This window comes from Rhinoraja longicauda, chromosome 5, assembly GCF_053455715.1.
Source record: "Rhinoraja longicauda isolate Sanriku21f chromosome 5, sRhiLon1.1, whole genome shotgun sequence".
NCBI lineage: Eukaryota > Metazoa > Chordata > Chondrichthyes > Rajiformes > Arhynchobatidae > Rhinoraja > Rhinoraja longicauda.
The window spans coordinates 4,933,133-4,958,767 of record NC_135957.1 but is presented as its reverse complement, the minus strand read 5'-3'; the positions used below and the strand labels follow the sequence as shown (position 1 = coordinate 4,958,767).

General features: G+C 44.2%; 1 protein-coding gene across 1 annotated transcript in view; it reads right to left on the bottom strand.

Moving 5' to 3' along the window:
• LOC144593828 (dynein axonemal heavy chain 8-like) overlaps positions 1 to 25,635 on the bottom strand; it is a 460,724-nt gene that overhangs the window by 411,277 nt on the left and 23,812 nt on the right. Inside the window, 7 exon segments of the mRNA XM_078399946.1 lie at positions 239 to 315; positions 6,319 to 6,516; positions 10,073 to 10,219; positions 14,901 to 15,002; positions 15,097 to 15,204; positions 18,710 to 18,823; positions 24,114 to 24,290. Coding sequence (XP_078256072.1) covers positions 239 to 315; positions 6,319 to 6,516; positions 10,073 to 10,219; positions 14,901 to 15,002; positions 15,097 to 15,204; positions 18,710 to 18,823; positions 24,114 to 24,290 — 923 coding nt within the window.

Below are 25,635 nucleotides of genomic sequence, written 5' to 3'. Positions count from 1 at the left end.
ATTTTATGCACCTGTCATGATTTTATACACCTCTATAAAATCACCCCTCATCCTCCTGCGCTCCAAGGAATAGAGTCCCAGCCTACTCAACCTCTATTTTAGTTTATTTGTGGAAAACAGATAAACATAAAAACATTTCAACCCCTGTGTTGTCTAAAACTTAAATTCCATCACATGATCCGTAAAGGTAAATGTAATCCTGTATTAATTACCACTGATAAAACATTTGAAAACCTACCGATTCAACAGGTGTAGGGCATGTTGTGAAGAAATGATTTTAGTAAAACAGCCATTCATGAAATCATCAGTCAGGCTCTGCAATGTTAAAAAACAAGAAATTGAATTCTAATGATTTTCACGTTAATTATTTTTACAAAGCATTTTTAGAGCTATTTTATTGATTGTTAAGCTTTGGTATGCTGGCATGCTTTTTTATTTATTGTTATGCTTTTTCATTTATTGTTAATCCCTCCAAATTTATTTTTAAATTGTGTAAATATTTCTCTTCTCAGTCCTAATCCAAGTTTGTCTAACATTTCCGCATAGTTGACACATTGCATTCCAGGTAACATCGTGGTAAACCTCTTTTACTCCCTCTCCAAAACTGCTGCGTCCTTACGATACTGCAACAACTCGAACTGCACCCAGTACCAAAGATCGTAGAGCAGAGCAAGATAGACCACTCGACCCTAAAAACCGTAGTATGTCATGCTGCCATTTTAGTAGGCAGAAACTTGCAGAAACATTTAAAAAGAAAAATACCAAAAATCTGTGAATTGATAGATGAGATATAGTCTGCATTTTAATGGTATCATCACACATACTGTTCCCCCAAAACACTGAATACACTGCGAGAGGCATAACGGACGGCGGGTTTTTCTTACTAAAATAGCTCCTTTGCATACTACACTCAGTATAGGCGATTTTGACGGAGTGGTCTATTATCTTTGCCCAGTACTGTAAATGTGGTCTACCTAGGTTTTTTATTCAGCTGCCAACATGCATATTTTGCATCTGGTATTCAAAACAAAGGAGATCACTGTGACATGCCACATATGATAATAAAGTATCATTCATTCATTTATCGTCAATGCCCCAATGAGGGCAGGAGTGCCATACACTTTCTTTACCATGTTGTGCAACCACTGTAAGGAAGCCCAAGGTCCCTTTGCCTATTCATACTTCTAACAGTACTGCCATTTACTGTACACTTTCCGCTTATATTTGACCTTCTAAAGTGCAAATTTTCACTCTTATCTGAATTAAAGTCCATTTGCACCCATCTTTCCAACTCATCAATATCCTGTTGCATCGTTTGACAACCTTCCCCACTATCCATAGCTCAATCAATTTTCGAATCATCTGCAATTATAATAATAATAATAATAATATAATAATATAATAATAAGCATTTGTTTTATATAGCGCTTTACCAGGTGCTCAAAGCGCTTTACAAAAACAGTCATAACATAAAAACAAACAGACAAACTATCCTGACGGAGAAGCGGCGAACAAACAGCGCCAGCGTCCTCTCATGTCAGGGTCCGGCAGTAGACAACAAAAAGCACAGGACACACAGATACAATTTTAACACAAACAGCCATCACAGTGATTGCTCCAGGCACACCCTCACTGTGATGGAAGGCAAAGAAAAGTCATTATCTCCTCCTCATTCTTCTCCCGTGGCGCCACGAGGCGATCGAGGCTCCCAACTTTTGAAGCCCCCACCGGGCGATGGAAAGTCCGAGGGCCGAGCCGAGCCGAGCAGGCCGATGAAGGTCCTGAGCCCCCACCGGGCGATGGAAAGTGCCGTGGCCAGGCCACGCAGGGCGATGAGGGGCCTGTGAGCGGGTCGATCGTACCTCGCGCTCCGGGGCGGTCGAAGCTGCTACGGCTGGAGCTCCTGAAAGCCGGTCGCCAGCCAGGGACCTGCGAGCTCCCGATGTTGCGGTCTGCAGGGCCCACGGCCAAAGCCTCCGAGATGGTAAGTCCAGGCCCTGCGACCGGAGTCTTCAAAGTCGATCCCAGCTGGAGGCCGCCGACTCCACGGTGTTAGGCCGTAGCGCGAACGGAGATACGACACGGTAAAGGTCGCATCTCCGTTGAGGAGGAGATTAGAAAAAAAAATGTTTCCCCCACCCCCCCACCACACCCCCCCCCCCTCACATAAACAGAGTTAAAAATAGAACAAAACGTACATTAAACGATGACAATAGACAAAAAACAAAAAAAAGACAGAGAGACTGCCGGTGAGCCGCAGCTGCAGAACACAGCCACACCCCCTTAATCATGCCACCTCCATTTTTAAATACCTATCACGAACAACAGAAATCCCAGCATTGATCCCTGTAGAGCACCATAGGTCAGAGACCCTCAATGCTCCATCACTACCTCTGTCTTCTGTGGTGAAGGCAATTTTAACATAAAACATATAACATATAACAACTACAGCATGGAAACAGGCCTGTCCGGCCCTACCAGTCCACACCGACCATTCTCCCTGACCTAGTCTCATCTACCTGCACTCAGACCATAACCCTCCAATCCCCTCCTATCCATATACCTATCCAATTTACTCTTAAATAATAAAATCGAGCCAGCCTCCACCACTTCCACCGGAAGCCCATTCCATACAGCCACAACCCTCTGAGTAAAGAAGTTCCCCCTCATGTTACCCCTAAACCTTTGTCCCTCAATTCTGAAGCTATGTCCCTTTGTTGGAATCTTCCCCACTCTCAAAGGGAAAAGCCTACCCACGTCAACTCTGTCCGTCCCTCTCAAAATTTTAAAAACCTCTATCAAGTCCCCCCTCAACCTTCTACGCTCCAAAGAATAAAGACCCAACCTGTTCAACCTCTCTCTGTAGCCTAAGTGCTGAAACCCAGGCAACATTCTAGTAAATCTCCTCTGTACCCTCTCCATTTTGTCGACATCCTTCCTATAATTTGGCGACCAGAACTGCACACCATACTCCAGATTCGGCCTCACCAATGCCCTGTACAATTTCAACATTACATCCCAACTTCTATACTCGATGCTCTGATTTATAAAGGCAAGCATACCAAACGCCTTCTTCACCACCCTATCCACATGAGATTCCACCTTCAGGGAACAATGCACAGTTATTCCCAGATCCCTCTGTTCCACTGCATTCCTCAATTCCCTACCATTTACCCTGTACGTCCTATTTTGATTTGTCCTACCAAAATGCAGCACCTCACACTTATCAGCATTAAACTCCATCTGCCATCTTTCAGCCCACCCTTCCAAAAGGCCCAAGTCTCTCTGTAGACTTTGAAAATCTACCTCACTATCAACTACTCCACCTATCTTAGTATCATCTGCATATTTACTAATCCAATTTGCCACACCATCATCCAGATCATTAATGTAAATGACAAACAACAGTGGACCCAACACAGATCCTTGGGGCACTCCACTAGACACTGGCCTCCAACCTGACATACAAGTCTCTGTGGATCCCATGTGCCTTAAACATCTGGATCGGTCTACCATGAGGGACCTTGCCGCATGTTCCATACAGACAACATTCACTGCCTAACCATCATCAATAACCTATGTCATTTGTTTCAAAAATCTCAATTAAGTTTGTAAGACTTGACCTCCTTCCTCTCCATAAAGCGGTGGGTGCCCATGATGTGTGCTTTTCTAGACTGATGCATGGTTCACAGGCCTATAATTTTCTAGTTTATCCCTATGCTATCTTAAACAAAGGACCGATCCTGGCTATTCTCTGGGATCTTACCTGTTACAAGAGTTTAGTTTAGTTTAGAGATACAGCATGGAAACAGGCCCTTCGAGTCCGCGCAGACCAGTGATCCCCACACATTAATACTATCCTACACACACTAGGGACAATTTACACTTATTCCAAGCCAATTAACCTACAAACCAGTATGTCTTTGGAGTGTGGGATGAAAACAGAGATCTCGGAGAAAACCCACGCACTCACGTGGAGAACGTACAAACTCTGTACAGACTGCGCCTATTGTCGGGATGGAACCCGGGTATAAATATAGGTATCGAGGATATAAATATTTCTGGCAAGGCCCCAGCAATCTCCTCCCTTGTCTGGATAGGTCTGATCAGACCCTTGGAGTGTACCCCTTAATACACAGACACATACATACATAGACAATAGGTGCAGGAGGAGGCCATTCGGCCCTTCGAGCCAGCACCGCCATTCAATGTGATCATGGCTAATCATCCACAATCGGTAACCCGTGCCTGCCTTCTCCCCATACCCCTTGATTCCGCTAGCCCTAAGAGCTCTATCTAACTCTCTTTTAAATGCATCCAGTGAATTGGCCTCCACTGCTTTCTGTGGCAGAGAATTCCACAAATACACAACTCTCTGTGTGAAAATGTTTTTCCTCATTTCAGTTCTAAATGGCCTACCCCTTATTCTTAAACTGTGGCCCCTGGTTCTGGACTCCCCCAACATCAGGAACATATTTCCTGCATCTAGCGTGTCCAATCCCTTAATAAATTTGTTTTTATGAGATTCCCTCTCATCCTTCTAAATTCCAGTGAATACAAGCCCAGTCGCTCCATTCTTTCATCATATGACTGTCCCGCCATCCCAGGAATTAACCAGGTGAACCTACGTTGCACTCCCTCAATAACAAGAATGTCCTTCCTCAAATTAGGAGACCAAAACTGCACACAATCTCCAGGTGTGGTCTCACCAGGACCTTGTACAACTGCAGAAGGACCTCTTTGCTCCTATACTCAACTTCTCTCATTATGAAGGCCAACATGCCATTAGCTTTCTTCACTACCTGCTGTACCTGTATGCTTACTTTCAATGACTGATGTGCAAGGACACCCAGGTCCCGTTGTACTTCCTTTTCCTAACCTGACACGATTCAGATAATAATCTGCCTTCCCATTCTTGCCACCAAAGTGAATAACCTCACATTTATCCACATTCTACTGCATCTGCCATGCACTCACCCAAACCTGTCCAAGTCATCCTGCATCCTCATAGCATCCTCTTCACAGTTCACACTGTCACCCAGCTTTGTGTCATCTGCAAATTTGCTCATGTTACTTTTAATTCTTAATACTTTAATGTTGTGAAAAGATCCCAAACTCCTCCTTCTTAAAATTAAAATGCACTTGAATATCAGCAGACCCCTCCCGGGTCCCGCTATTCTCCTTGCCCTCTCCTTGGTGAATTACGATGCAAAGATCTAATTTGCTCAGGTATTCATGCAAACCACTTCCTCTGCTCTGGACATAAATCCCCACCTTTGTTTCAATGCTTTGCAATTCCACAATATTTGTCAATATTTGACACTTTCAACTATATCTTTTGACTGTTGGCAGACCAATTTCCCTCTGGGATAAATAAAGTTAGATTGTATCGTATCGTCGTATTGTTCTTGAGTAGTCCTATCCTCTTCCCTAGCTCCCCTCTTGTTTTTAATGTAAGTATAGCGCCTTAGAAATATTCAGATCAGACAACTGCAGAAAAAAAAAAAACAGATTACTGTTTCAAGTTGATGACCTTTCATTTATAGATCTGGAATGTACTCAATGCCTAATAATTCATCATTCATTGATTGACAATCCCCTGCCTAAAGAGATTTCTCATCCAGGAAAACTTGGGAAATCATTCCAATTTTTGATCTATGAAATTAAGCTTTGTAACCTAACTATTTTGTATTCTTGACTAGATGAGAGTTCTTAGGAAGTGTTAGTCACCAAAAAAAAGAAAGGCAAATATGGGAGGAAACATCTATATACTATATACAAACTCTCGTTTGTTTGTTTGTTTGTTCCTGAACTACAGCCAAAATGGTACACAATAGCGCAACAATTTTTGGCCCACCTTACTCACTGTCATTCCTTTGGTGCTAATGGAAGAAGTTTCATTGAAATCAGTGTTATATTTTTAAAGTTATTCACATTTTAAAGTTTAAATCTATCTCCTAGGGAGGGAGGGGGGAGGGAGGGAGGGATGGGGGGAGGGGAGGATAGGGGGGGATTAAGGGGGATGGAGTGGGGGGGAGGGGAGGGGGAAGGGGAGGGGGGGAGGGGAGGGGGTGGAGGGAGGGGGTGAGGTGGGGAGGAAGAAGGAGGGGGAAGGGGGAAGGGGGAGGGGAGGATGGGGGAGGGGGGAGAGGGGAAAGGGGAGGGGGAGAGGGGGGAGGGGGAAGGAGAGGGTGCTGCACCAATGCAGGAGAGGTTTGGGCCCAACGGGTCCACTTGGTCTAGTACATAAATAAATAAGTGAGAGTGAATTTAAGGCAAAAATGGCATCCTCTCACAATAGAGTATGTTTGCAATTACCTCCAAATCAGATATTTGCTTCATAAATATCGCATAGTCTGCATTAAACTCCTTCTTACGAGGGTCCAAAATATCATAATGGCTCTTTTTCAGATTCATACGGATATTGTTGAATTTTATTCCCAATGTCTCTATTCCTTCAATTGTAGAGTTCTGCAATGCTGTGAAGGTCTTCACTGCTTCAACCATTTCAGTGATCTGCAATTTCAGCGAAAAAAGGAATTAGTTAACTCCCTCTCCAGAACTGTTCATTAATCTAAAATAACCTAATTATTAAAGGCAAAATTTGAGATTATTTTGCAAATGAAAATTCAGAGAATCACAGGAAAGGAGGCCAGTGATACATGCCAATTCACAACATGCATAACACAACAAATCTCACTCTCCTGCACTCTCTCCAGAATCCTTCAATGTATTTATTGCATGCAAGTACTTCAGAAAAAATAGCTACAGACTAGCTACAGAATTAAAGGAGGCCATTTGACCCACTGAGTCACAGAGTTGTATGGCACAGAACAGACAACTAGACAACATTCATTCAAAATTCCTCTTTGCCTTGAACCCATCTATTTAATGGCAGTCCAGATTAGGGTTGCCAACTGTTCCATATTAGCTGGGGCATCCCTTATTTTGGGCTAAATTGGTCTGTCCCGTACTTGTCCCGTATTAGGCCCGGGGGTACTGTAGACCCGGACACTGTAGGCCCGGGGGGCACTGTAGACCCGGACACTGTAGGCCCGGGGGCCGCTGTAGGCCCGGACACTGTAGGCCCGGGGGCCGCTGTAGGCCCGGACACTGTAGGCCCGGGGACCGCTGTAGGCCCGGACACTGTAGGCCCGGGGGCCGCTGTAGGCCCGGACACTGTAGGCCCAGGGGCCGCTGTAGACCGGGACACTGTAGGCCCGGGGGCCGCTGTAGGCCCGGCACTGTAGGCTAACGGAGTATGTTCATGGAGCGGGGCCGAGTGCTTTCACCTAATGGAGGTTGCATAGCAACCCACCTCCTGGCCCAGGCGGCTGCCATTGGTGGAGCAGGAGCACGTGGCTACTGGCTGGGTGAGGTCACGTGGGGCGCGGACAGTGACGTCACCTTTTGTCCCTTATTTGGGAGTGAGAAAGTTGCCAACCCCAGTCCAGATATTTCCCTCCCTGTTCTTTCCCCATAGGCCTGCAAATTCTTTCCTTTCAGGTACTTATCCACCTCCTCATCAAATAGTGCATCTACATCCACCTCCACCTCTGTCCTGGTAAAGTATCCAAAGCTGCTAACAACTTACTGTGCAAAATAAAAATCTACATGTCACAGCTTCTCTCTACGTTTAGTTTAGTTTAGTTTAGAGATACAGCGCAGAAACAGGCCCTTCTGCCCACCGAGTCCACACCGACCAGTGATTCCTGTACACGAGCACCACCCTACATACACTAGGGACAAGTTACACTTATACCAAGCCAATTAACCTATAAACCTGTACGTTTTTGGAATGTGGAGTTTTGGAGTGTGGGAGGAAACCGACAATCAAGCTGCCAGAGGAGGTAGTTGAGGCTGGGACTATCCCAACATTTAAGAAACAGTTAGACAGGTACATGGATAGGACAGGTTTGGAGGGATATGGACCAAGCGCGGGCAGGTGGGACTAGTGCAGCTGGGGCATGTTGGCCGGTGTGGGCAAGTTGGGCCGAAGGGCCTGTTTCCACGCTGTATCACTCTATAAACTGTGTAGGAAAATAACTGCAGATGCAGGTACAAATCGAAGGTATCACAAAATGCTGGAGTAACTCAGCAGGTCAGGCAGCATCTAGCAGAGAGAGAATGGGTGACATTTCGGGTCAAGATCATTCTTCAGACTGATGTCAGGGGGGTGGGACAAAGAAAGGATATAGGTGGAGACAGGAAGACAGTGGGAGAACTGGGAAGGGGGAGGGGGGAAGAGAGGGACAGAGGAACTATCTAAAGTTGGAGAAGTCAATGTTCATACCGCTGGGCTGTAGACTGCCCAAGCGAAATATGAGGTGCTGTTCCTCCAATTTGTGCTGGGCCTCACTATAGCACTGGAGGAGGCCCATGACAGAAAGGTCAGACTGGGAATGGAAGGGGGAGTTGAAGTGCTCAGCCACCGGGAGATCAGGTTGGTGAAGGCGGACTGAGCGAAGGTGTTGAGCGAAACGATTGCCGAGCCTGCGTTTGGTCTCGCCGATGTAGAGAAGTTGACATCTAGAGCAGCGGATACAATAAATGAGGTTGGAGGAGGTGCAGGTGAACCTCTGTCTCACCTGGAAAGACTGTTTGGGTCCTTGGATGAAGTCGAGGGGGGAGGTAAAGGGACAGGTGTTCCATCTCCTGCGGTTGCAGTGGAAAGTACCTGGTGAGGGGTTGGTTTGGGTAGGAAGGGACGAGTGGACCAGTGGACCAGGGTCTCGACCCGAAACGTCACCCATTCCCACTCTATAAACTGTGATCAACTTGTACATCGAGGGCACAATTACTTTGATTAATGGGCAGTTGCATCCAGAACTAGTATTACAGTTAATTAATTGGGAGATGAGGATATTGTTACAGTCAAGAGTTAAATGTTGATTAAGACTGTTAGAGTAGAAAGGCTTGTATACTACGCTGTAATTTGTGGTATTTCCTACTCTCTAATCCCACATTTCGTCATATTTTATGCTACATTATTTAGTGTTTTATTTCACCTTAGTTGTAGTTTTATATAATTCTAAATATGCTCTATGAATCTTGGCAAGTTTTAATCCACTAAGTTTCAGGCTAAAAACAGGTAACAGCTATCAGAGAGGATACCTGCATAATAAATGGCAGGGGACTTAATGACCAAGTAGGCAACAGATGGAATACTGAAAGTAATGAATATTCATTTGGTTCGTAAGTAGACAATGCAGATTAAATGACAGTTTTGAAGGATGGACCTTATGTGCATGAATATTTAAGTTTGGCACGACACACTGAGAAACGTATTACTGAAGTTCTGCTGCAATTCTGCTATAACATGTTACCACAGCACAAATCGAATGTGACACAGGCAATGAATGAGGGAATGTCATCCACATTAGGCAGGTTGAATTGATTATCGTGTGTTTTTGATGGAAAATAGAAACTACACAACCAGGAAAAAAAGGTGGGGAAATAAAATCTATGGTCAAAGAAAAACTTTTTCACATGTAACCTTTCAGCAGTAATCAGACTCTTAAGAACACAGCTGCTAGTTTCATCATGGGAAAAATTGATAAGCTTTTGCATCTATTGACACTTAACAGAACATAGAACATAGAAAAGTACAGCACAGGATCAGGCTGTGCAGCCCAAAATGTCTGTACCAAATATGATGACGATAAATGAATCACATCTGCCTGAACATAATCCATATCCCTACATATCCATGTGCATCAATTAAATGCCAACAGTGTATCTGCCTCCACCACAACCCCATTCCAGGCCCAGACTACCCTCTGTGTAAAAACTTGCCCCACACATCTCTTTTAAACTTTGCACCTCTTAAAGCTATGACTGTCTACCCTATCTATGCCTCTCATCATTTTATATACTTATATCTGCTCTTCCCTCAACCTTCGGCATTCCAGAGAAAATGATCCAAGTTTGTGCATATATTAATAGATGGAATAGGAAACTGCTCATTCATGTTATAGGGACAAGATCATTTGAAGTAAAATACTGGCAATGTCAGTTTATCAAGTAGATGAATATAAATCTATAGCCATCTAGCACTTTATGCTTTCTTTACCTTTGCCAGTCGTTTACAGAAGACGTCAAGTTTACCAAATATGTACATCTCTGACACATCAAAAGGATTATCTTGAGCTGTTTCACTCGTGTGTTTCTTGGTGTTCTGGAAATATTTGCGATATTCCACCAATAATTTTTTACATTCCTGAAGTAGAATAAAATCATCACAGATTATTACATATTTCAAATTAACTCTTTTGGGCAGGCTAGATGCAGGAAAAATGTTCCCGATGTTGGGGGAGTCCGGGAACCAGGGGTCACAGTTTAAGAATAAGGGGTAGGCCATTTAGGACTGAGATGAGGAAAAACCTTTTCACCCAGAGAGTTGTGAATCTGTGGAATTCTCTGCCACAGAAGACAATGGAGGCCACTTCACTGGATGTTTTCAAGAGAAAGTTAGATTTAACTCTTAGGGCTAAAGGAATTAAGGGATATGGGGAAAAAGCAGGAAAGGGGTACTGATTTTAGATGATCAGCCATGATCACATTGAATGGCGGTGCTGGCTCAAAGGGTCGAATGGCCTGCTCCTGCACCTATTTTTCTATGTTTCTATGTTTCTATGAAGCGTCACCCATTCCTTCTCTCCAGAGATGCTGCCTGTCCCGCTGAGTTACTCCAGTATTTTGTAAACCAGCATCTGCACCACTTTTCAAAGCTTTGACCCACCAGGTAGAAGGACAAGGGCCACAAAAGCATGGGAATATTACTGCTTGGATGATGTTCTCTAGGCCACACACCATCCTGACTAGGACACATATCGTCGTTCCTTCACCGTCGGTGGGCCAAAATCTTAGCAGACCCTCCCGAAGAGAATTGTGGATAGACCATGCTGGCTCAAACTGCAAAGCCCACATCCCTAATGAATCCCCGACCTGGCCAAAGATCAGAGGAACAGTGAGTACAGGACCTGGAAACACCCGAGAGGCCTTCACTGTGTCTGGAAACATGGCCAACGAGCAGGATTACAAGTAAGACTGAAGACTGCAATCCCCTCTTACTGCTACTCTACTGACCAATGTTCAATCACTTGAAAATAAAGTGGAGGACTTAAGGGCAAGGCTGTTTTACCAAAGGGAGATGAGGGAAAGTAGTTTTCTGTGTTTCACAGAGACATGTCTCACCCCCAACTCCCCAGACTCAGCCATCCAGCCCGAACGTTTCTCCATCCATCGCATGGACAGAACGCAGGCATCGGGGTAAGGGAGAGGCGGGGGCGACTGCCTCTTGGACTTGTCTTCGTGATGGTCATGTCTTCGTAGTGTTCAGATGTGGCAGCTCTGTCCAACTCCTGCTCCCCGCATCTGGAACACCTGAAGTGCCGCCCCTTCTACCTCCCGAGGGAATTCACCTCCATCATCCTGACCGCGGTCTACATCCCACACCAGGCAGATGTCCGTCTAGCACTGGAGGAGTTGCAGGCCTTGGCCAACAAGCATCAGTCGGTGTACCCTGAAGCCTTTACCATCATAGCGGCGACTTCAACAAAGCCAGCCTGAAGAAATCACTCCCTAACTACAACCAACATGTTTCCTGCAGCACCAGAGGATTAAACACCCTTATCCACTGCTTTAGGACCATCAGAGATGACTATCGCTCTATCCACTCACCCTCACTTCAGAAATCCGACCATTCAGCTGCATTGCTTCTTCCTGCACAGGCACCAACTGACATGGATAGAAAATTGGTTGACAGACAGAAAGCAAAGAGTGGGGATAAATGGGTCCCTTTCAGAATGGCAGGCAGTGACTAGTGGGGTACCGCAAGGCTCGGTGCTGGGACCGCAGCTATTTACAATATACATTAATGACTTGGATGAAGGGATTAAAAGTACCATTAGCAAATTTGCAGATGATACAAAGCTGGGTGGTAGTGTGAACTGTGAGGAAGATGCTATGAGGTTGCAGGGTGACTTTGACAGGTTGTGTGAGTGGGCGGATGCATGGCAGATACAGTTTAATGTGGATAAGTGTGAGGTTATCCACTTTGGTGGTAAGAATAGGAAGGCAGAGTATTATCTGAATGGTGTCAAGTTAAGAACAGGGGACGTACAACGAGAGCAGGGTGTCCTAGTGCATCAGTCACTGAAAGGAAGCATGCAGGTACAGCAGGCAGTGAAGAAAGCCAATGCAATGTTGGCCTTCATAACAAGAGGAGTTGAGTATAGGAGCAAAGAGGTCCTTCTGCAGTTGTACAGGGCCCTAGTGAGACCGCACCTGGAGTACTGTGTGCAGTTTTGGTCTCCAAATTTGAGGAAGGATATTCTTGCTATTGAGGGCGTGCAGCGTAGGTTTACTAGGTTAATTCCCGGAATGGCGGGACTATCATATGTTGAAAGACTGGAGCGACTAGGCTTGTATACACTGGAATTTAGAAGGATGAGAGGAGATCTTATCGAAACGTATAAGATTATTAAGGGGTTGGACACGTTAGAGGCAGGAAACATGTTCCCAATGTTGGGGGAGTCCAGAACAAGGGGCCACAGTTTAAGAATAAGGGGTAGGCCATTTAGAACGGAGATGAGGAAAAACTTTTTCAGTCAGAGAGTTGTGAATCTGTGGAATTCTCTGCCTCAGAAGGCAGTGGAGGCCAATTCTCTGAATGCATTCAAGAGAGAGCTAGATAGAGCTCTTAAGGATAGCGGAGTCAGGGGGTATGGGGAGACGGCAGGAACGGGGTACTGATTGAGAATGATCAGCCATGATCACATTGAATGGCGGTGCTGGCTCGAAGGGTCGAATGGCCTCCTCCTGCACCTATTGTCTATTGTCTAGTTCACCCCTCACAGTGAAGACTGCACTGGTCAGGGGAGGCTAGAGTTGCCAACTTCCTCACTCCCAAATAAGGGACTAAGGGTGACGTCACCACCCCGCGCCCCACGTGAGCTCACCCAGCCAGCAGCCACGTGCTCTCGCTCCATCAATAGCGGCCGCCCGGGCCGGGAGGCGGGTAGCTATGCAACCTCCGTTAGGCCGCGCCCGTGCCTACAATGTCTGGGACTACAGCGGCCCCCGGGCTAGAGTGTTACATTGTCCGGGCCTACAGTGAACCAGGAGATTCACATTCTTCTGAGGACTAGATCCCAGGGCATTCAAGTCTGGCAATGCAGTGGTATACAAGAAGTCCAGATACGGCCTTGATAAAGCCATCAAAAACGCTAAAAGGGGCTTCCGCTGTAAGCTGGAGGATGAGGCGGATGTTCGGCAACTGTGGCAGGGCTTGAATGCCATCACCTCCTACAAGGCAAAATCAGGGGGCAGCTCAAGCAACTGCGAAGCATCATTCCCAGAAGAGCTCAATGCGTTCTATGCACACTTTGACAGGGAGAACACTGATGTGCCATCCCTGCCTGCCTACAAACCATGATCGTATTAGAATCACAGTCACAGAGGCTGATGTCTGAAGATCTTTCAGGGGGGTGAACGCTCAGAAAGCGTCTAGACCTAATGGTATACCTGGTCGTGTGTTTACAACTTGTGTAGACCAACTGGCTGGAGTTTTTGCAGACATCTTCAACCTCTCATTACTGAGGTCAGAGGTTCCCACCTGCTTTAAGAGGGCATCAATAATACTGATGCCGAAGAAGAGTAGATTACATACCTCTATGACTATGGACCGAGTCACTAACGTCCGTAGTTGAAGTGGTTATTAAGGCTGTGTGCTCAGCCCCCTGCTCTACTCACTCTAAACTGACAACTGTGTAGCCGGGCAAATTGCAAACTCCATCTTCATGTTCTCCGACAACACCCCCAATGTTAGACGAATTACAGATGATGAGTCAGAGTATAGAAGGAATATTGACCAAACGATGCCAGCACACCATGTCAGTAAAACCAAGAAACAGATTGTGGATTTTAGAAGAGGAAGGATGAGGACCACAAACCTGTCTATATCAACGGGACAATGGTGGAGTCAAAAGTTTCACATTTCTGGGCGTGCATATCTCTGAAGATCTTTCCTGGACCCAGCACACTGATGAAATTAAAAAGCAAATCCATCTTCCTGAGAAGATTGGGGAGATTCGATATGTTAGAGAGGATTCTCTTGAACTTCTACAGGTGTACAGTAGAGAGCGTATTGACTGGTTGCATCACGGCCTGGTTCAGCAACTTGAATGCCCAGGAGCGAAGAAGACTGTAAAAAGTTGTGAACACTGTCCAGTCCATCACGGGTTCTGACCTCCCCATCATCGAAGGGATTTACCGGAGTCGCTACCTCAAAGGGGCAGCCAGCATCATCAGAGACCCACACCACCCTGGCCACACACTCATTACACCCCTGCCATCGGGAAACTAGCTTCTTCCCTACAGCCATCAGGCTATTAAACACGACAAATAAACGCTGAACTATGTAGACCTGGGAGCATTGTTTTTTCTTTTTGCACTATTAGTGTGTGTGTGTATATATATAGTATATGCATATATGTACAGTAGAGAGCATATTGACTGGTTGCTTCACGGCCTAGTTCGGCAACTTGAATGCCCAGGAGCATATTGACTGGTTGCATCTGTAATACTATAATACACTGAACTTTTTCTGGTTTATTATATTGTTTACAGTGTACTATGTTTACACATTCTGCTGTGCTGCTGCAAGTAAAATTTTCATTGTTCTGTCTGAGACACATGACAATAAAACACCCTTGACTTGACAACATGTAGCTGAGGCAACTAGTATATATTTCACCTATTGGGAAGAGGAAATAATAGTATGGTGACAGGTTTAGGGGGAGAAAGTGGCTTTGTGGGCAATATAGACAGCATCAATCTGTTGGACTGAAGAGCCTTGCTTTGGTTCTCAAGGTATTAAGTTAAATAGAAAACTTTACCTGCATTTTATTAATAACAATTCCAGAATCTTGGTCCCAAATACGAACTGTACCATCCAGCGTAATATACGCCTTGCAGGCTGTAACCATTTGATTTGTCACCTAAAATTGATAACAAATATTACCTCGGCAGAATTAATCAAAATTCAAATTCAAATGAAGGCAGCAGTTAATTTCATATCAATTGAAAACCTACCTTAATAAAGAGTGATGTTAACTGTTGCGAGGTGTTGTAATACCGTGACACATTGTGAATCATTTGAATGGTATTGATCAAATTTGGAACACTCTTTGTCATAGTCACCTGAAAATTGAATCATTTATAAGTAAGATAAGAGCAGGCAAAACTGTAAAATAGATTTAAATAATACAGATTGAAACGTGTCAGGGGTCACAGTTTAAGAATAAGGGGAGGCCATTTAAGACTGAGATGAGGAAAAACTTTTTCACCCTGAGTTGTGAATCTGTGGAATTCTCTGCCACAGAAGGCAGTGGAGGCCGATTCTCTGGACGCTTACAAGAGGGAGTTATATTTAGCTCTGAAGGCTAAAGGAATCAAGGGATATGGGGGGAAAAAGCCGGAATGGGGTACTGATTTTGGATGATCAGCCATGATCATATTGAATGGCTGGCTCGAAGGGACGAATGGCCTACTCCTGCACCTATTGTCTATGTTTTTATGATTTTAGATGATCAGCCATTATCATATTGAATGGCGGTGCTGGCTCGAAGGGCCGAATGGCCTACCTCTGCACCTATTTTTCTCTGTTTCTGTGTTTCTATTATTCTGCTGGAAATTCAATTCAGATAAGTGCAAGGTGTTGCATTTTGAGAAGGCAATTCAGGATTGCAGATCAAGGGGACCTAGGAACACAAGTACATAGGAGCATCACAGGATACTCCAAAGGAGCATCACAGGTGTTGAAGCCGGCGTTTGGCATGTTGGCCTTCATCGGTCAGGAAACTGATTATAGAAGTTGCGACATTATGTTGCACTTGTGCATGTGGTTGTGAGACCAAACGTGGAGTATTGTGTACAGTTTTGATTGCTTTGTCATTGGAAAAACCATCATTAACCTGGAAAGAATGCAAAGAAGATTTATAAGAATGTCGCCAGGGTTCAAATCAAGGGTTTTAGGGAGAGGTTGTGCAGCCAGGCCTTTATTCCTTGCAGCTTTGGAAATTGAGAGGTGATCTTGTAGAGGGAGAGAGTAGCAATGAGTAGCAAAGTCAAATGTGGGTCCCTTGAAGGCAGACACGGGTGAAATTATTATGGATAACAAGTAAATGGCAGAAGAGTTGAACAGGTACTTCGGAACTGTCTTCACTAAGGAAGACAGAAACAATCTCCCAGATGTATTGGAGGACAGAGGATCTAGGGGGTTAGAGGAACTGAAAGAAAATTTCATTAGGCGTGAAATAGTAGTCCAAGTCAGCATGGATTTATGCAAGGGAAATCATGCTTGACTAATCTTCTGGATTTTTTTGAGGGTGTGACAAGTAAAATAGATGAAGGGGAGCCAGTGGATGTATCTAGACTTTCAGAAAGCCTTTGATAAGGTCCTGCACAGGAGATTGGGACTAAAATTAGAGCACATGGTATTGGGGGTAGGGTGTTGACATGGATAGAAAATTGGTTGGCAGACAGGAAGCAAAGAGTAGGAGTAAACGGGTCCTTTTCAGAATAGCAGGCAGTGGCGAGTGGAGTGTCGCAAGGCTCGGTGTTGGGGCCGCAACTGTTCACCATATAAATTAATGATTTGGAAGAGGGAAATAAAAGCAACACTAGCAAGTTTGCGGGTGACACAAAGCTGGGTGGCAGTGTAAACTGTGAAGAGGATGTTAGGAGGTTGCAGGGTGACCTGGACAGGTTGAGTGAGTGGGCAGATGCGTGGCAGTTGCAGTATAATGTAGATAAATGTGAGGTTATCCACTTTGGCGGCAAAAACAAGGAGGCAGATTATTATCTCAATGGAGTTAGGTTAGGGGGAGGTGCAGCGAGACCTGGGTGTCCTTGTACACCAGTCACTGAATGTTGGCGTGCAGGTACAGCGGGCAGTGAAGAAAGCTAATGGAATGTTGGCCTTCATAACAAGAGAATTTCAGTATAGGAGTAAAGAGGTTCATCTGCAGTTGTATCGGGCCCTGGTAAGACCACATCTGGAGAATTGTGTGCAGTTTTGGTCTCCTAATGTGAGGAAGGACATCCTTGTAATTGAGGCAGTACAGCGCAGGTTCACGAGGTTGATCCCTGGGATGGCGGGACTGACATATGAGGAAAGATTGAAAAGACTAGGGTTGTATTCACTGGAATTTAGAAGGATGAGAGGGGATCTTATAGAAACATATAAAATTATAAAAGGACTGGACAAGCTAGATGCAGGAAAAATGTTCCCAATGTTGGGGGAGTCCAGAACCAGGGGTCACAGTCTTAGAATAAAGGGGAGGCCATTTAAAACTGAGGTGAGAAGGAACTTTTTCACCCAGAGAGTTGTGAATTTGTGGAATTCTCTGCCGCAGAGGGCAGTGGAGGCCAAATCACTGGACGGATTTAAGAGAGAGTTGGATAGAGCTCTACAGGCCAGTGGAATCAAGGGATATGGGGAGAAGGCAGGCATGGGTTATTGATTGGGGACGATCAGCCATGATCACAATGAAGGGCGGTGCTGGCTCGAAGGGCCACATGGCCTCCTCCTGCACCTATTTTCTATGTTTCTCTGTTTCTAACCGAGGGATAGAGATTAGGTGAATTAATTATTTTTCTCAAGGTAAGGGACCCAAAAACTAGGGGACAGGTTTAAAGTTAGAGGGGAAAGATTTAAAAGGGACCTGAGGGCAACATCTTCGCATGGCGGGCAGTGTATATATGGAACGAAATGCCAGAGAAAGTGGATGAGCCAGGTGCATTCACAACATTCAATAGATGTTTGGACAGATACATGGATAGGATAGCTTGTGAGGGACATGGTCCAAATGCTGGCAAATGAAACATAGAAACATAGAAAATAGGTGCAGGAGGAGGCCATTTGGCCCTTCAAGCCAGCACCACCATTCATTGTGATCATGGCTGATCATCTACAATCAGTAACCTGTGCCTGCCTTCTCCCAATATCCCTTGCTTCCGCTAGCTCCTAGAGCTCTAGAACTCTCTTTTAAATTCAGTGAATTGCCCTCCACTGCCTTCTGTGGCAGCGAATTCCACAAATTCACAACTCTCTGGGTGAAAACGTTTCTTCTCACCTCAGTTTTAAATGGCCTCCACTTTATTCTTAGACTGTGTCCCCTTGGTTCTGGACTCTCCCAACATTGGGAATATTTTTCCTGCATCTAGCTTGTCTAGTCCTTTTATAATTGTATACGTCTCTATAAGATCCCCTCTCATCCTTCTAAACTGCAGTGAATATAAGCCCAGTCTTTCCAATCTTTTCTCATATGACAGTCCCAGGGATTAACCTTATGAACCTACGCTGCACTGTCTCAATAGCAAGGACGTCATTCCTCAAAGTAGGAGACCAAAACTGCACACAATACTCCAGATATGGTCTCACCAGGGCCCTATGGATCTAGCTTAAATGGGCATCTTGGTCTGCATGTCTTGAGTTTGGCCGCAGGGCCTGTTTCCATGCTGTATTACTCTATAACTTTATGGCACATGATTTAACTTTTTCGGCATTGTGCAAAATCACATACCTTTAATGAATGGACATTCAATGGGCATTAATCAGCTGTAGAAGACTGTACTTTTCACCATTGAAATTCACCATGAAGAAAATAACTCTTTCAGATGAAATGTTGCTGTAAAAACTTACTGGGTCAGAATTGTAGAGTGGCTGACAGACTTGCTCCAGTGCCTGCAGAAACTTCACATTGTCCTTTGCTGCATTAGCTGCATCTGTGATTTGTGAATCAATCCCTTGCCACATCTTTAAAAAAGTCAAAAAACAAGTCTTAATTTTGTGAATAAATGCAAGATCAGTTGGTTGATTAAACCAATCCCTGCAATTTAGAAGGGTCTCGGACTGAAACATCACCTATTCCTTCTCTCCAGAGATGCTGCCTGTCCCGCTGAGTTACTCCAGCATTTTGTGTCCATCTTCGGAGTATAATCATAATTATTTTACATGTCAATACCCTACCCCCAATACTATGTGCTCTAATTTTGCCCACTAATCTCCTGTGTGGGATCTTATCAAAGATTTTCTGAAAGTCCAGATACACTACATCCATCCATTTTACTTGTCACATCCTCAAAAAATTCCAGAAGATTAGTCAAGCAGGATTTCCCCTTCATAAATCCATGCTGATTTGGACCAATCCTTTTACTGCTATCCAAATGCGCCGTTATTACTTCTTTAATAATTGCATCCAGCATCTTCCCCACCACCGATGTCAGGCTAACTGGTCTACAATTCCCCGTTTTCTCTCTCGCTCCATTCTTGAAAAGTGGGATAACATTAGCTACCCTCCAATCCACAGGAACTGATCCAGAATCTACAGAACATTGGAAAATTATAATTAATTATATTAATTGATAATATCTTTTTGGTTCAAAGGAGATAACTTCCCCTTTAATTGTACATTGACCTTTTCTCTCCATCGTCTTCCAGTACTGCAACTCAAAGGCACCTACATTTGTCCAGTGCTGACAGTTTGCACATTACTGTTGTGTAGGAAGGAACTGCAGATGCTGGTTTTCACCGAAAATAGACACAAAATGCTGGAGTAACTCAGCGGGACAGACAGCATCTTTGGATAGGAATGGGTGACGGTTCAGGTCAAAACCCTTCTTCAGACTTCTTCTGAAGAAGGGTCTCGACCCAAACGTCACCCAATCCTTGCACATTCCTGATATCCCTCATTCCACCATATAGTTTATTATCAAGGAGCTTGATTACTTTCCCCACTATGTTTACTCACTAAAGATAGGGAAAGGAGCAAAGAACCAGGGGAGAGAAGAAAGAAATACAGAGAGAGGAGCAAAATCCGAGGTAACTGGTGCAGCGCTAGTTTGTATTTGCTCATCAATGACTCTCCGACTGCTCCAGGAGTTGATGACTGAGCCAGACAAATGAACTCATCTGCAGGTGGAGGAAGGAAGAAGAGACGAGCAAAAAAGGGGGACGAGGGAGGTAGTGGGGACGTAGATAGGGGAAGGTGAGGGAGCAGTGGGAGAAAAGGAAAAGAAAGAAAATGAGAAAGCGTGAAGGGGCAAGAAGTAAGAGTGTGGGGAGAGAGAAGGGGCAGAAAGAGGGGAGAGAGTGAAGACGGAAGGCAGAGAGACAACATGTGAATTCAGATATGTGCAAGGAGTTGTATTTTGGGAAGTCATAGTCATAGAGTGATACAGTGAGGAAACAGGCCCTTCTGCCCAACTTGCCCACACCGGCCAACATGTCCCAGCTACACTCGTCCCACTTGTCTGCGCTTGGTCCATATCCCTCCAAGTATGTTCCATCCATGTACCTATTTAACTGTTTCGTAAACATTGGGATAGTCCCAGCCTCAACTACCTCCTTTCTGGCAGCTTGTTCCATACACCCACCACCCACTGTGTGAAAAAGTTACCCCCCAGATTCCAATTAAATCTTTTCCCCTTCACCTTGAACCTATGTCCTCTAGTCCTTGATTCCCCTACTATGGGCAAGAGACTCTGTGCATCTACCTGATCTATTCCTCTCATGATTTTATACACCTCTATAAGATCACCCCACATCCTCCTGCGCTCCAAGGAATAGAGGTCCAGCCTACTCAATCTCTCCCTATAGCTTCTACCCTCTAGTCCTGCCAACATCCTCATAAATCTTCTCTGAACCCTTTCAAGCTTGACAATATCTTTCCTATAACATGGTGCCCAGAACTGAACACAATATTCTAAATGCGGTCTCACCAATGTCTTATATAATTGCAATACAGACCTTCCAACATTTGATTTTACAAATTCAGAATTTTGATGTCCAAAATTCAGAGTTTTACATCAAAATTCATAATATGGCGCGTAATGCAACTTTTCAGCAAAAACAAAAGTATGCACGCCAAATGCGCATAAGCATTGTGCTGTAACATTGATGTGTGAAAAATGACTATTATTTCCAACAATCTGTAGTTATTGGACTACATGCACAATGTCAGGCCTATCATGAGTATATTCTGCTATTTATTGAAAGGTTAGTGAACAGAAATACTTTTTACAACACAAAGAAAAAATTGTTTTGTTTTGTTTTTTTAGTTTTGTTTTTTTAATTTTGTTTTTTCCTTACACATCCCAATTCTCTTGGTATTGAAAAAAAGAACAATGGTCATAAAATGTATGACTAAGTTAGGAAAAAAGAGTTTCATTTAAAACTGCACATACTGAAGACATACTTGGTTGAAGCCTACAATTTTACAGTTGAACAACTGGCACCCTCATCATTCCCACTCCTCTTTTGCTTCAGATCTTGATAGAGTTCACTTTTGCACTGTTGCAGTATTTCCGACCAGTAGCAAAGTGTTTTGGGCTAGCATGAAATGCTTTTGAATAAGCAAGTCACTCAATGTTCTCGTAGACATGCTTGCTCTCATCTTAGTTTTGGTCACATGGCTGAAACATCTTTCACACTCAGCATTGCTGTGAAATGCAACTAAGATGGCCTTCATTAATGTTGCAAGATGGAGATACTTCTTGTTTAAGCATATGTCCTCTATTTTCCCAATCAGGTTCCATTGCTTGTCTGCTCTCTGACAGCTAACAATTTCATCTGTGAGTTCATCAACATGGTATGCAATGAATTCCTTCTCCAGTTGATTCATTTTCTCATTAATGTCAAAGCCAAGGCATTTAAAGGTTGAGCAAAGTACTTTACAGAGGCAAATCTCACTTGTTCTCTTTGCCTAAAATCAGCTACTTCTGCATGTACCAACATTGGATCCGAGAGTGGGAATTTGGCAATCATGTAATCCAATGCACGGTAATAGAAATCTCTGACCATCCTGTAGAAGTTGGCACTGCCTATTTCTTGATGTGCACTCAGAAAATCTTTGGTAGAATGCCCTATGAACACATCATCATCAGCTTTCTGATATTCACTTGGTACTTGAAGCAGGGGGTATTCCTTCAACGATGTAGGCTTCACCACATAAGCCATAATCGTTTTCACTGCAGCAAGCAGTTCTGCAAAGAGTATGAATGCATGGTTCACCTTCCTGCAACATGAGATTTGATTCATCAAAAACAGGCAGAACAGCACTGAGAAACAAACAGTAAATTGGTGTAGTTGGGCTATTAGTGCTGTACAGATTCTTTCCAATCTTGTCATACATGTAACTGGTTCACTGGCACATCTTTCTTGGGTAGTTTTTGACTTTTCTCCTTTTCCCTTGCACACTGTAGATGATGTTGATGGTTTGCGCGTCAGAGTTGCCTGAGCATGGGATGAACTTGAAGTACTTGAAGTTCCAATGTAAGAGGTAGGTTTTTTGAGCATGGAAGAAGATGAAAAAGATCCACTCATCGCAGTTTTGGGCTTCAATTTGCATGTAAGAGCTGACTGAGCACTTGATGGACCACTTGCTGAAACATTTTTCCTGTTTTGAGGTAGATTTATGGTACTGATGATTGCGCATGAGAAGACTGAGCTTCCATCCTGAAGAACACTGATGACTGTGGGCCAGCTGCTAGTCGAGAAGTGTGAGCACTACATTTGGAAGGTGCTTTTTTGGCAGATGATACGACAGTGGAAGTATTCTGTCCCATTTTTGGGCATTTCTTTATTACCACACATCTCCATTTGCCTTTCTTTTGGTTGCTTTGGTTGATTTTCTGTTACCGTCTAGTTCACTTTGGAAGAATGCTGTCAATGCAGGGCATTGCATCAGCAGTCTGTCAAGACACAGTTTTAGTGAAAGCCATCTTGTGCTTACATGTTTGAGAATTTTCCTCACTTCAGTGTTGTGCAGAGACTGGAAGTCTTTCAGAGTTGCTTTCCGCTTACTGCTCTTATCAAGATAGAAGTAGACATCTATCAGTAACTCTTCCAAATGCACTGGAAGTACATTCTCAGCTTTCTCTGCCGCCAGATGCAAGAGATGACAAGCACACCCTAAAACGTACATATCTTCATTTGATTTCAGCAAGTGAGAGGCGAGTCCAGATTTGGTCCCTTGCATCATGTTCGCATTGCCTGCTCCAAATGACACACAAGTTTTCCAAGAGATATTTCTCTTTCTCAATTCATTGTCAAGTGTTTTGAATATATACGAAGCAGTCAATTCCTTGCATTCCGGCATACAAAGAACAGTGGAGACCAAGCCCAAAGAATTGTCAAAATACCGCAAAACCAGTGGATACAGTTTTACATCATCCATGTCACTACTACCATCGGTAGCAAGACTGTGGGGCTGGCTCTTCATTGCTGCAGCTATCTTACTCCCACAATCTCTTGCTAATGTTTGAACAATAGATCTTGTCTTTGTTTGCCCTGAGTGGAACTCTTTAGCAATGTCATTATTAGGAAACATTTTACGTCGTAATGGTCCTATGTGGTCTGCAGCAGGAAATGGTAGATTACGTTCTACAACAAAGTTAGCAAAACATACCTCTGCATTGATTACACTCAGGGATTGGGAAAGGTGCAGAGTAAGCATGTCCCATTCCCTGCTTGACAACCCTCATTGTAGAATCGTGCTTTTATCTCTCTCTCTTTTCCCTACCCTCATTTCTCTCTCTCTCAAAACACTTGAGTTTATATTTCTTAATAGATGAAGTTCATGAAGATGCAGCAAGACTTCTTTAGTAGATAATGCATTCCAAGATGTTTCTGAGATGCAGACATCAATGTTCAAACACTCCTGATGCTTCACACTCCACTTTAATTTGATGAGATGTTCCTCACAGATTTATAGAGTTGTACACCATAGAAATAGGCCCATGACCCCAGTTCCCTACCCATGCTGCGCACACCTTTCTTTCCATTCCCCCCACCCACCCCCACCCATTTCAGCCAATTCCCCTTCTCCACTTCATCTCCAGCCTTGTTGTTACACCTCGTTACAAGAATGGGGATAGGATGGTAAGATAGATCAGCCATGACGGACTAGATAGGCCGAATGGCCTAATTCTACTCCTATTCCTTTTGACCTTAGGACCTTAAGTTGGGCCGAAAGGCCTGTTTCCACACTATCACTCTATGACTCTAATACTAAGTATCTTTGTACTTATTTACTTGAAAATTTTACCTTTAACATTTTTGAGTGACTTATATTTAGCACGTTAATTACTGCCTTGCAATGCTGTCCTTTAAGTTGTTCAATGATAGAATTGAATTGAGCTGAGGTGCATTTCCAGTATTCCAGTTCGGTGAGTGGACCTGAATCTTCAGCCTCTTTCCTCACTTGATTACTTTGTGCCAGAACCTGTACATAAAAATCACAAGGTTTTTCATAGTTATTCAGAAGACCCCAAAAGTATTCCTTGACTCCCAGCTGCACTCAACATTCACAGACAAGAACCAAGCTTCTATTTATATGTTTACGCTATATATTTTCAACTTCCAGTTTTTCACCCCTGCAATAGTGTCATCATAGAAAACATCGAAAACATAGAAAAATAGGTGCAAGAGTAGGCCATTGGAGCCAGCACCGCCATTCAATATGATCATGGCTGAAAGCAAGACCCAGAACTGCGGGAGAGAAAGAGACAGAGGGTACCAAAGCCTGGCACAAAGAGAAGAGCCTAGAATGTGGAGGGGAAGCTACTGGAAGAAGTGATGAATAGAGTGTATATATCTAAGATAGACACAAAATGCTGGGGTAATTCAGCGGGACAGGCAGCATCTCTGGAGAGAAGGAATGGGCGACGTTTCAGGTCAAGATCTCTCTTCAGTCTCGACCCGTAAGGCCACCCATTCCTTCTCTCCAGAGATGCTGCCTGACCCGCGGAGTTACTCCAGTATTTTGTGTCTATCTTCGGTTTAAACCAGAATCTACAGTTCCTTCCTACACGTTTATATGTAAGATCCTGGTTGGGACTGAACTGGATAATGTGGGGGCAAGGACAAGTACTGGGGAAGGACATGTAGCTGCAGTAGAGACTCCTTGTAAAAGCGTGGTCGAAGAGCAAACGTAGAAATTCAGGCAAACACTGACCCTCTGAGTTCCGCCAGCAGTTTGTTTCTTGCTCCAGCTCCCAGCATCTGAGGTCTCTTACATCTCCACAGAATAATCATCTGTGTAAGTCCCGGGATGGTGGGACTGTCATATGAGGAAAGATTGGAAAGACTGGGCTTGTATTCACTGGAGTTTAGAAGGATGAGAGGGGATCTTATAGAGACGTCTCAAATTATGAAAGGACTGGATAAGTTGGAAGCAGGAAAAATGATCCCAATGTTGGGGGAGACCAGAACCAGTGGGCCACAGTCTAAGATTAAAGAGGAGGCCATTTGAAACTGAGGTGAGAAAAATCTTTTTCACACAGAGAGTTGTGAATTTGTGGAATTCTCTGCCACAGAAGGCAGTGGAGGCCAATTCACTGGATGAAAAACTCTCTTTTGAGAGTTAGATAGAGCTCTAGGGGCTAGTGGAAACGGGATGATATGGGGAGAAGGCAGGCACGGGTTACTGATTATGGATGATCAGCCATGATCATAATGAATGGCGGTGCTGGCTCGAAGGACCAAATGGCCTCCTGCACATATTTTCTATGTTAAAGGACTTGGCCTTATCCCCATTCCAAATTATTCCCCCTCCCTCAATACTACTT